At 44.9% G+C, this 12,897-nt stretch overlaps 1 protein-coding gene across 5 annotated transcripts in view; it reads right to left on the reverse strand.

Annotated features, from left to right (window-relative positions):
* Positions 1-1,911: 1,911 nt before the first annotated feature.
* agap1 (ArfGAP with GTPase domain, ankyrin repeat and PH domain 1) overlaps positions 1,912-12,897 on the reverse strand; it is a 126,447-nt gene continuing 115,461 nt past the window's right edge. For all 5 annotated transcript variants that reach the window (XM_029445549.1, XM_029445550.1, XM_029445548.1 and 2 more), the window contains 2 exons: positions 6,533-6,788; positions 1,912-6,353 (listed from right to left, as the gene is read on the reverse strand). In XM_029445549.1, coding sequence (XP_029301409.1) covers positions 6,144-6,353; positions 6,533-6,788 — 466 coding nt within the window. In that variant the 3' untranslated portion in view covers positions 1,912-6,143. The remainder of the gene's footprint in view (positions 6,354-6,532; positions 6,789-12,897) is intronic.

Below are 12,897 nucleotides of genomic sequence, written 5' to 3' on the forward strand. Positions count from 1 at the left end.
TTATGAAAGGTTTTTAAGAACATAAAGCAAAATATATGTTCTTGCCTCATCTCTAATGTTCCTGTTTAAATGCTGCTACATGGACTCTGGCTCTGAGTTGAGTCACAAATGAAAGGCCAAGAATCTTAATGTGTGGACTTAAACCTGCAGTGTGAATAGAGACAGGGGTGTGTGACTCTAATGAATTTCTTTGCAAATTGTAATCAACCCGGACCGTCACGGTCGGCTGATAAATGAGACCCGGGGGGATCAGCCTCTCCTCTGCAGCCTCCCTCCTCCTCCCCACATTAACAGCAACCTGCCTGGGCGTCAGATGAACTCCTGCTGATTAATCCTGACGGAGCCCCACCACGCTGTCTTCTTCTGCGGTGGTTACCTCTGCTGCATGAGGGACAAAGAGATGACACATTTAAAAACATGGGCACCTTTGTAAGTCATCCTTCTGCAGTTTACGATCAAGAGGAGACTTGCTATTGTGAGATCACACGTGCACTGAGAAGTGCCGTGTGCACTATGAGTACAGTATGAGAAGGGGACGGACCACCAAACTTGTGATAGTGGCAGCTGAGGAAGCTGCAGTGGTTGCTCCGTCAAACACATTTCCCTTTATGCAGTTAATACCTATTCCAATTGTCAAGTGAGCAAACAAGCCTGCAGATATTTTGGCTAGTGACAATCGCGGTCAAATGTTGGAGGTAATGCTTATTCAATTAAAAAGAAGAAGCAGTCAAAAGTAATTCTTACGGAAAGTGCACAACCGCCTGCACTGGAAATCCCTGCACTACAAAGTACATAGTGTAGCACCTAGTGTAGCACAGTTATAGTACACAGTGTAGTACACAATGTAGTACACAGTGTAGCACATAGTGTAGCACCTAGTGTAGCACAGTTATAGTACAGTGTAGTACACAATGTAGCACACAGTGTAGCACACAATGTAGCACATAGTGTAGCACCTAGTGTAGCACAGTTATAGTACACAGTGTAGTACACAATGTAGCACCTAGTGTAGCACACAGTTATAGTACACAGTGTAGCACACAGTGTAGCACCTAGTGTAGCACACAGTTATAGTACAGTGTAGTACACAATGTAGCACACAGTGTAGCACACAATGTAGCACACAGTGTAGTACACAATGTAGCACAGTGTAGTACATAGTGTAGTACACAATGTAGCACACAGTGTAGCACATAGTGTAGCACCTAGTGCAGCACACAGTTATAGTACACAGTGTAGTACACAATGCAGCACACAGTGTAGCACCTAGTGCAGCACACAGTTATAGTACACAGTGTAGTACACAATGTAGCACACAGTGTAGCACACAGTGTAGTACACAGTGTAGTACACAGTGTAGTGTAGTACACAGTGTAGTACAGTGTAGTACATAGTGTAGTACACAGTGTAGTACAGTGTAGTACAGTGTAGTACACAGTGTAGTACATAGTGTAGTACACAGTGTAGCACACAGTTATAGTACAGTGTAGCACACAGTGTAGTACACAATGTAGCACAGTGTAGTACATAGTGTAGTACATAGTGTAGTACATTGTGTAGTACACTGTGTAGTACACTGTGTAGCACATAGTGTAGTACATATTGTAGCAGTGTAGTACATTGTGTAGTACATTGTGTAGTACACTGTGTAGCACAGTGTAGTACATATTGTAGCACACGGGTGAATTTGTGCTAAAAAGTAACTTTAAACACTATTTAGTTGGTACAGAAATATCACATAAGGAAAATGTTTTTACAACAAAAAGTATAATTTTCTTTGGTGAATGAATTCCATACTTATTAAACCAAATCTAAAGCACAACTATCAAACACAAAAAAAGAAAACGAGACAGCTAAAATAAACTAAATGAAAGTGTTCCAACATAGAAAGAACATTATTAACACGTGAGGTTATATTAAGAAGCATTATTCTCGTCTTTATTGAAAAGAGACACATTACAGTAGAAGACTCTGTAGATTAACGGTACTGTACAGCCAACAAAAAGTCAATAACAATAATAATTAGAATAACAAGAACAATAATGTATCTGGATGATAAATCATACTGAGAAAACCTGGGTGACTCAGAGAAAAATATACAAAAACGTAGGTTTGAGGGGGGCGGAGTCTTCTTCACGGGGTGCGTTTATAAATAATGTAGAGGACAGCCCTGGTGGGTGGGGCTTAGCGGGTAAAGGCTACAAGAGGTAACACAACCAGACAAACTGACCATACCGAGTAGTTTTTTTCTTTGTTTTGCTGTTGTCTATGTACAGGTGAGGTGGTCAGCAGAAAATATTAGCGCTTAATGCGGTTTTCTCGTTCTCCCGGCGCCTTTCAAAGCAGACGTGATTCATCTATGAGCAGGGAGCTTCATTGTTCCTAGCTTGTAACATCCCTGCTAGAGAGTAAATGGCGCCACGCTGCTGTGGCTCAGATGAGATTAGCTAACGGAAGCTGCACTTGGAGCTTCACAGGATGTTTCTGGTCTTAAAACATATTTCGACTTTCCGTGTTTAGTTTCTGAGGGGCACAGTGTAAAGTTAGCTTGCAAGTTGTAACCATGCTAACACACAGCCAAAGATGGGACTGCCCATTGATCCGACGGCCCGAAACCCAACAATCTGAGAAATGTCCCATTGCGCGTGTTTTCAGGATAACGGGCCGTCGGAAAAATCGGACATTTTTCAGAGTATCAGAGTTTCGGAGCAAAGGCATGGCACCTGAAGGTAGCTTCAGTGACAGATGACTCAGCAGTTTCTGTGGCTACAAACAATTAAGAACAGATCGTACCGAGCTCTCTGTGCTGCGATGACATTATATAAACTGACTGAAGGAGATCTTCTGAGGGACAAAAAGAGCAGATCAACTGACTTAAAGTGAAAGTATTAATAGTTTGCTAACAGCTTGCTAGTTTGTTCACCGCTAGCAGCAGTTATGCTATGTGACAGTTATAAGCAGATACAATACATGTCCTTGTTTCGCTCCGTTAGCTGTGTTTTTCTAACTGATTGCTAGTTGTAGCTTGAGCTTGAATTTTACTGGTAAAATAGATGCTTTTAGTAGATAGTTTGCCTGCAAGCTGAAACAATGCTGCCATGCTAACATGCTCTCTGCTAGCTGCAGGTTAGCGTTATCCCATTGACAGTTTTGATTCAAACGTGTCTAAATTTGGACTTGTTCTTAATTCAAAACTTGACCACGTCGGTTGTTTAATACCAGACGAGAACACATAGAGGTGAAGCAGACATCAATAACCTGGTGACCGATGATCTTGGTGCCTACAATCATTTAAAAAGCAGAAGCTTTCTCTGCTCACGTGAATTCGACTTGTTGCTCAGAATTTAGATGCTTTCAAAATACGATCAAAAATCAGTTTAGAGGAAACCGCCAGGATCCGCCGCCGCTTAGAGAAATACGTCAGTTCAAGATAATAGAAGAAAACGAAGCTGTAGTGGAAAGACGGACTGAATCAAAATTAGTGCATTTCTGTCATAAATAAAAGGACGTCTTTGCCTTGTCCTGCTGTCCTGGTTCAGGACAGATGCGGGACGAGTCGGATACAAAAACATAAATCAAATCAAACACTTTGAAAACACAAGTTGCGGTCAAACCTCTGGATCAAATGCCATCTTTGAGATGACTGGCACGTACAAGGTGGACGAAATTAGGAACGTAAAGGCAGGTGTGTAAAACAAAAAAGACATAAGTAGGAAAGCGTCATGATTTTCTTTTAGCGCTTACTTTTCTACAAACAGACAGAGTGTTTGTGGTTTAATGGCAATATTGCAGCGTATGAAGTTACGGTACAACAGTGATCGATGTGTCAATGAATATTGCTTGGATACACAGTCGGGTTGAGAGCTGCTCCTCAACCTTCACGTTAAAATTGGGAGGACGAAACAGTAAAGAGAAGCAAAGAGACGAGCAGCCGGTGCTTAGCATAGTGTTGAAGGTATAAATCACGCAGAAAACGTCGAGGTTAAGGAGCTTTTGTCCCGACAATCCTGATCGGTTCGCGTTCAGTCGACAAGTTTCGCGTCCAGCTACCAAAAGAAGTCAACGCTCAGTCAGATCCACGTCTCCAGGGGTCTCCAGGGGTAGGAAAGGGGTGTTCACAATTATGTCTATATGTGACAACACCTGATATTAACCTGCGACGTTCACGATTCATTGCAAGTGCATCTTTAAACCAGTGGTTCCCGACCTTTTGGGCTCCAGAATGGGCACCGTTTGGTCTTCATGGGTCTTGGTCCAAACTTGACCCCGTTTGGACTCATTCTGGAAACGGCTCAGTCTGAAGTGGTCTTGATTACAGCCGTGTGTGTAGAGTAAATGTTGCTTTTTGGGGGAGATTTCTCGTACAGACTGGGAACCACCGGTTTACTGGTTTAAACGCCTCGTTACCTGCAAAAGTTTAACTTCCTGCCCTGAATGAGCTCAAACACATTCAGTTCTTACTGGTGTTTGTTTTTCCCACACAACAAACACACTTTAGAATAAATCACTTCCACTCTGCAATGCGACATCCCGGCGTACAGGAAGTACTTCCTGTGTTCTCTAATATACACGATGTCACCTTTAAAGACAGAAAGTGACGGAGAAAGATTATTTACATCAAGGAGGTTTCCAGACCAGAGAAGAAGAAGCCCTTCTTTGTGATTCGCTGAGCAGTCAGAGAGCCTGTCTGATTGGACGGGACTGGAGGAAACTAGCGTGAACTCATTCAAATACCATTATAGACAGATTTTACAGAAACACTATCTTGTTACTTATATCATGTTCACGTCTGTCAACAGTAAAAGTGAGTTTTAGCTGAAATGAACAGTGAAAAGCAACTCGTCTCCTCTCGCCACTGATTTGTCCGAGATAACAGCAGATTATATGAAAACACCTGAAGAAGAAGAAAAAGAAGCAGATTAATTTTCCCTTTCGCTCCGTGCAGCTGCTTCCTTTTCATTCCCATTGTTTACATGATAAAACACAAAGAATTCAATTCAGGGACAGTTTAAATTAAACATTATAAAGCAGGGTGGAAATGGGACTGGGGTTTAAGATGCTTACACTTCAGGAACTTCAATTAAATCCAACATATAGAGAAAGAAATAACATCCCGAGCTGGACAATAAACTCAATTTGTCCGACAATATGAATCTTTTGTAGTCCTCAGTTAAGTGTCATTTCACTTTACAATAAATAAAGAGTCTGAATTCAATGACGTTAAAGTGAGAGTGGCTATGACATTGACGGACGTCTCACGTTTTATAGGCCAAACAATGCACTGAAAACACCGTCCAGCTCGAGAAGAGGCCGCACGTTATCTATACGTTTACTGAGAACTGAAACCCTGATGTAAGGATGCTGGGAGAAGACGACGGAGTGTTTATGACCGACGGTCCCTGAGCCTGACAAGAGCTTCTGTACACTTTATACAAACGACCCCCCCCCCCCCCCCCCCCCGTGCGGACGTTTAAACGATTGGTCCAGCAATGCACAAGATATAATATACACAATCCAGGAGAAATGCCTTAAATTAAAAAGGAGAAAAGAAAAGTGTCTAGGACATGCAATCTATCACACTTCTTCTTCTTCTACCTCTCAGATCTGATATCGCTTTTTTTTTTTTTTTTATAAACATCAAGATATTTTTCACATAACAAACCCGTGAACAGAGACTTCACAAAAGAAAAAGTTCAGGTGAAACACTGCAGGTCGTACAGACAGGAGTCCTCGAGTGGTGATGTGGGCATGCTACGAAGACCCCCCCCCCACCCCCCCGTTTCCTTCAATTATCCCGTCTCACAGTTTTCTTCGTTTCGTGCTCACAGAGAGGACGATATGTTTTGGCGAGACGGATGTCTGATAAAAAGTGTCCATGTAGTTTTAAATCATAGTGTGATGAGGTATGATGATAGAGCTTCAGACGGCGTCATTGGCCGTCATAAGTCATGTGATTATTTCCCAAAATGCTCTGACGAGGGTTGATTGTGGACCACATTTCCCACCATGCTTTGGGGTTTCCCCCGAAGCTTCACCACGAATCAAGTGTTAACAAGCCGGCGTGAGGCTGGCGAGTCACTAGTGGTTCCCAAAATAAAAGCTCTCCCAAATCGGGGTTTTGTTTGTCACACAGATCTCCCGGGTCAGATGAGCGCGGCGCTCCCGGCGCTGCTGCAGCTGTTGTTGCGGTTGGTGTTGCGGCGCGACAAGTTGGGCGTGGCCATGAGCGGGTAGCGCTCGTCGGGGCAGCCGTACTGGGCCAGCGTGTCCACGCACTCCTGGCTACTGGCCTGCCGGGCGTACGCCATCGCACTGTTGCCATGGGCGTCCCTCGCATTCAGATCCACGCCATACTGAGAGAAGAGACAAATAAGAGAGTCCATTAGTTTACGTTTCTCCCATAAAGTTACAGAGAAGATCAAATAACTGGATATCAGTAACATGTATTAACGTGGCAGGCCCTGAAGCACGCAAACACTGAAGAAATAAAAAGTGAGCGTTCCCTCAACCAAGGTGCTGATCCCGGTCTTACCCAGAGCAGGAGCTGCGTGATGACCACGTTGCCCTTGCGGCTGGCGAGGTGCAGCGCGTTGCGTCCGTCTCCGTCGCCGCAGGTCTCGTTGACCTGCTGTCGGGACCCGTGTGCGAGCAGCAGGACGACGGCGCGCAGGTCTTCCTCCGCCGTCGCCCTCAGCAGCTGCTGGCCCAGAGAGAGGTCGGTGCCGGGCAGCGACGCCACGAACAGCCGCTGCTCGTACTTCGCCCGGATCCAGCGCTCCCTCTCCTCCCTGAAGGACGAATAAAGTGAAGAGAGACTATTAGTGAAAGCCCTTCAAAATAAAACTTCCTGAAGACATGTTCTCTGACATGTTCTCTGACATGTTCTCTGACATGTTCTCTGACATGTTCTCTGACATGTTCTCTGACTTGTTCTCTGACTTGTTCTCTGACATGTTCTCTGACTTGTTCTCTGACTTGTTCTCTGACTTGTTCTCTGACATTTGTTCTCTGACTTGTTCTCTGACTTGTTCTCTGACATGTTCTCTGACTTGTTCTCTGACTTGTTCTCTGACTTGTTCTCTGACATGTTCTCTGACATGTTCTCTGACATGTTCTCTGACTTGTTCTCTGACTTGTTCTCTGACATGTTCTGACTTGTTCTCTGACATGTTCTCTGACATGTTCTCTGACTTGTTCTCTGACTGTTCTCTGACTTGTTCTCTGACATGTTCTCTGACTTGTTCTCTGACATGTTCTCTGACATGTTCTCTGACATTGTTCTCTGACTTGTTCTCTGACATGTTCTCTGACTTGTTCTCTGACATGTTCTCTGACTTGTTCTCTGACTTGTTCTCTGACTTGTTCTCCTGACATTGTTCTCTGACATTGTTCTCTGACTTGTTCTCTGACATTGTTCTCTGACATGTTCTCTGACTTGTTCTCTGACATGTTCTCTGACATTGTTCTCGGACTTGTCTCTGACATTGTTCTCTGACCTGTTCTCTGACTTGTTCTCTGACTTGTTCTCTGACTTGTTCTCTGACTTGTTCTCTGACTTTCTCTGACATGTTCTCTGACATGTTCTCTGACTTGTTCTCTGACTGTTTCTGACATTGTTCTCTGACTGTTCTCTGACTTGTTCTCTGACTGTTCTCTGACTTGTTCTCTGACATGTTCTCTGACTTGTTCTCTGACTTGTTCTCTGACTGTTCTCTGACTTGTTCTCCTGACATGTTCTCTGACTTGTTCTCTGACATGTTCTCTGACTTGTTCTCTGACTTGTTCTCTGACTTGTTCTCTGACATGTTCTCTGACTTGTTCTCTGACTTGTTCTCTGACATGTTCTCTGACTGTTCTCTGACTTGTTCTCTGACTTGTTCTCTGACTTGTTCTCTGACATGTTCTCTGACTTGTTCTCTGACTTGTTCTCTGACATGTTCTCTGACTTGTTCTCTGACTTGTTCTCTGACATTGTTCTCTGACTTGTTCTCTGACTTGTTCTCTGACTTGTTCTCTGACTGTTCTCTGACTTGTTCTCTGACTTGTTCTCTGACTTGTTCTCTGACTTGTTCTCTGACTTGTTCTATGTTCGCTGCAGAGCTGCTTCACATATGAACAAATGCAATCGCAGAATATTCCAGAAAATAAAGAAACAAAGTAAGAAAATATACGTTTTAAGGTTTTTTTTCCCTCAAATTTGTGATTTATTTCGTGTAAATAAACCTTCAATAATAAATATTTAAATAAACCTCTTTAATCTCAGAGGATATCCAAGTTCTTTCCTCGTAAACTTCCCACTTTGATCACGGAAAATTCTCTTTCGCAATATTACCCCCCCCCGGCTCCATATTTTATATATATATTAGATTTTTTACGTCTAGAACTTAAATATATTTGTAAAGCCCCTGCGAGTGTAAAATAAGACACAGACGTGGACACATTGTTCAGCGATCGAGAGTCATGAACTGCTGATCTGTCTAATCCACACTTCTGATCGCCCTAATCTCTGCACAAATCCTCCGTGTAAACAGCAGCTCATTCAGCCTGCGGGATTAGTCCAGGCTCGGGGGGGGGGGGGGGGGGGAGATATTGAGCTGTCCTCCCCCTTCTTAACAAAATAACAGCACCTCCTCCAGGGGGGGGAGGCTGCAGGAAATGGAGAACACAACAGTGGCTTCTCACAGGTTGATACTTCCACCATGAAATAACTCCAGTGTGTGTGTGTGTGTGTGTGTGTGTGTGTGTGTGTGTGTGTGTGACCGAAACAGCAGGAGAGGAAAGGAAACACAAAAAGAAAACGTAACAGAATAAAAACCCCAAGCATTTACAAAACGTGCTACTTCATATTGTAATGTAAAGCGCTGGTTTTAGACCTCAGACGCTCAATCTGCCTTAAATCCTGATTTTTCTAATTGAGGTTTTGTACTACGGGTGCTTAACATTTGACTTTAGTTTGGCATCTTAACCACGAGATCACCAGGACATCTCAAATATTTGTATCGATCAATACCAAATGTATTTATACTCGATGTCGATGTTCTAATGCACGTTTGTACGTCCGTTAAAGGGGAAATCATTTTAACTTCATGTATAAAACTTCCTATATTATATTGTAATGTATGTTATTAATTAACACTTAAAAAACACTTAAATCTGCTTTAAATCCTGATTTTTCCAGTTGTAGTTTTGTACTACGTCAACTTGAAAAACAATAATAAAAAAAGGAAATTCTCACAAATGTTTGAGAAAAAGTGGAAATAAAACTTTACTTTTCCGATTTTATTTTGTTCTACTTTGATCCAAATATGGCGTTGCACTTTTCTTATAAAAAGGTCAAATAAAACTGAAACAAGTGAATCACGGCAGGGGTCAGGGAGCAGATGCATGATGGGAGATAACTGTGGGAAAAGAGGATGAGACGAAGAATCGAAGGAGAATGAAAAAGTTAAAAAGAAAGTTTTGGGGACGGTGTGGGAACCTGGCAGAATCTCATTAACTCTCTTCCTGGAGACCAGTGTGTGTTAATGTGTGTAAATGTGTGTGTTTTCGGGGGTGTGGCGGGGCGGCGGCGGCGGCAGCTAGCATCACGGAATGTCCCGGGGGCTTTCCCCTTCCTGCCCGGCCCAGAGAGAGAGAGTAGGGAGGCAGGGCACGAGACTACGGCCGACAGCCCCCGGACAAAGGTGTCGCCTGAGTGTGTGTGTGTGTGTGTGTGTGTGTGCTCAGCGGGGCTCTGGCCTTCTGTCCTCCAGAGGACGGAGAGGAAATGTGAGGCCACTGGACCCAGGAAACGCATGCCTTCCCCCGCCGCTGGAGTTGCTAAGGGTCTGGATCTAGCTGTGTGTGTGTGTGTGTGTAGGTTTATTAGGTAGACCTAGCTACAACTAAAGCACGACAGACCTGCAATGAATGCTTCATATGTGGCTGTGTTTAACTCTGTGTTTGGTGTGTGTTTGGTGTGTATGTGGTTGTGAGTTTGTTGTGTATTCGTATTTTATTGTGTGTTGCAGTAAACATCATCACGAGCTAACGAGTCCTGAAAACACATCTCTGGACAGTGGAGAAGCTAATTGCACTAATTAACCACACTGTGTGTGCGCGCGTGTGTGTGTGTGTGTGTGTGACAGTATGTGTTAACATGTGTCTACTGAATGCACACACTCATATTTTGTGTGTTAATCTGTGTGTGTGTCCCTTTTCACATCCCATTAGACAAAGAGTGCTGCGCTCCTGCACAGAGGCATGCTGGGTAGATAATTAAACATGAGTCCCGGTGAGAGACACACACACACACACACACACACATACGCACACGCACACACACGTACACACAAATATGTCAACAGGAGCCCGGAGGGGTTAGGGTGTGTGTGTGTGTGTGTCAGTTAAATTAAATGATAGAAATGACACCAGCCAGAGGAAACACACACATCGACTTCTTCTTCTGCTGTTAACTCCACACACGACTCGGGTGCACGATATATATCAAATATATATTATCATGTATTATTCTGAAAATGAAGTGATAACCGATAATACGAAGCATCATTGATTTGATTCGTTTAAAAAGTGCGAAACACTGATACAGCAGACGGCGGTATGCTCCTTTAAAGTCGGTTTGTAATCCGCCAGAGAAGAAGAACAACAACAAGCGCAGGAGGCTGACTGGAGACACGAACACGTCGTTGTTGGTCAGTCTGACGCAACCAGAAGTGCCACAGAGGGTGGAGCGACAACCATCACTGAACACGACAGGTTACAATTAAGTTTCATGAAGTGAAAACACAGACAACACTCAGACCAGACAGGACGCCCTGAAGCAGACGCTGCTTTATCCTCTATTCCAATTTACTACTGACTACTTACTACCCAAGTTACTAAATGAACATCATGTGTTGAAGAAGTGTTGAAACTACAGACTGAGACATGAACTCATCAGGAAAATGTTACTGAGGAAATAAATCAAGAGAGAAGAAGAAACATTTTATCATAGACTTCTATAGAACCAGAGGAGTCTCCTCCTGCTGGATGTTACAGAGGAGTCTCCTCCTGCTGGATGTTACAGAGGAGTCTCCTCCTGCTGGATGTTACAGAGGAGTCTCCTCCTGCTGGATGTTACAGAGGAGTCTCCTGCTGCTGGATGTTACAGAGGAGTCTCCTCCTGCTGGATGTTACAGAGGAGTCGTCTCCTGCTGGATGTTACAGAGGAGTCTCCTCCTGCTGGATGTTACAGAGGAGTCTCCTCCTGCTGGATGTTACAGAGGAGTCTCCTCCTGCTGGATGTTACAGAGGAGTCTCCTCCTGCTGGATGTTACAGAGGAGTCTCCTCCTGCTGGATGTTACAGAGGAGTCTCCTCCTGCTGGATGTTACAGAGGAGTCTCCTCCTGCTGGATGTTACAGAGGAGTCTCCTCCTGCTGGATGTTACAGAGGAGTCTCCTCCTGCTGGATGATACAGAGGGAGTCTGCTGCTGGATGTTAACGAGGAGTCTCCTCCTGCTGGATGTTACAGAGGAGTCTCCTGCTGCTGGATGTTACAGAGGAGTCTCCTCCTGCTGGATGTTACAGAGGAGTCTCCTCCTGCTGGATGTTACAGAGGAGTCTGCTGCTGCTGGATGTTACAGAGGAGTCTCCTCCTGCTGGATGTTACAGAGGAGTCTCCTCCTGCTGGATGTTACAGAGGAGTCTCCTCCTGCTGGATGTTACAGAGGAGTCTCCTCCTGGGATGTTACAGAGGAGTCTCCTCCTGCTGGATGTTACAGAGGAGTCTCCTCCTGCTGGATGTTACAGAGGAGTCTCCTGCTGGATGTTACAGAGGAGTCTCCTGCTGGATGTTACAGAGGAGTCTCCTGCTGCTGGATGTTACAGAGGAGTCTCCTCCTGCTGGATGTTACAGAGGAGTCTCCTCCTGCTGGATGTTACAGAGGAGTCTCCTCCTGCTGGATGTTACAGAGGAGTCTCCTGCTGCTGGATGTTACAGAGGAGTCTCCTCTGCTGGATGTTTACAGAGGAGTCCTGGATGTTACAGAGGAGTCTCCTGCTGGATGTTACAGAGGAGTCTCCTCCTGCTGGATGTTACAGAGGAGTCTCCTGCTGGATGTTACAGAGGAGTCTCCTCCTGCTAGATGTTACAGAGGAGTCTCCTCCTGCTAGATGTTACAGAGGAGTCTCCTCCTGCTAGATGTTACAGAGGAGTCTCCTCCTGCTAGATGTTACAGAGGAGTCTCCTCCTGCTGGATGTTACAGAGGAGTCTCCTGCTGCTGGATGTTACAGAGGAGTCTCCTGCTGGATGTTACAGAGGAGTCTCCTGCTGCTGGATGTTACAGAGGAGTCTCCTGCTGCTGGATGTTATAGAGGAGTCTCCTGCTGGATGTTACAGAGGAGTCTCCTGCTGGATGTTACGAGGGAGTCTCCTCCTGCTGGATGTTACAGAGGAGTCTCCTGCTGCTGGATGTTACAGAGGAGTCTCCTCCTGCTGGATGTTACAGAGGAGTCTCCTTCTGCTGGATGTTACAGAGGAGTCTCCTCCTGCTGGATGTTACAGAGGAGTCTCCTGCTGCTGGATGTTACAGAGGAGTCTCCTGCTGCTGGATGTTACAGAGGAGTCTCCTGCTGCTGGATGTTACAGAGGAGTCTCCTGCTGCTGGATGTTACAGAGGAGTCTCCTCCTGCTGGATGTTACAGAGGAGTCTCCTCCTGCTGGATGTTACAGAGGAGTCTCCTGCTGCTGGATGTTACAGAGGAGTCTCCTCCTGCTGGATGTTACAGAGGAGTCTCCTGCTGCTGGATGTTACAGAGGAGTCTCCTTCTGCTGGATGTTACAGAGGAGTCTCCTCCTGCTGGATGTTACAGAGGAGTCTCCTCCTGCTAGATGTTACAGAGGAGTCTCCTCCTGCT

This window comes from Cottoperca gobio, chromosome 2 (assembly GCF_900634415.1).
Source record: "Cottoperca gobio chromosome 2, fCotGob3.1, whole genome shotgun sequence".
In the NCBI taxonomy this organism is placed as follows: Eukaryota; Metazoa; Chordata; class Actinopteri; order Perciformes; family Bovichtidae; genus Cottoperca; species Cottoperca gobio.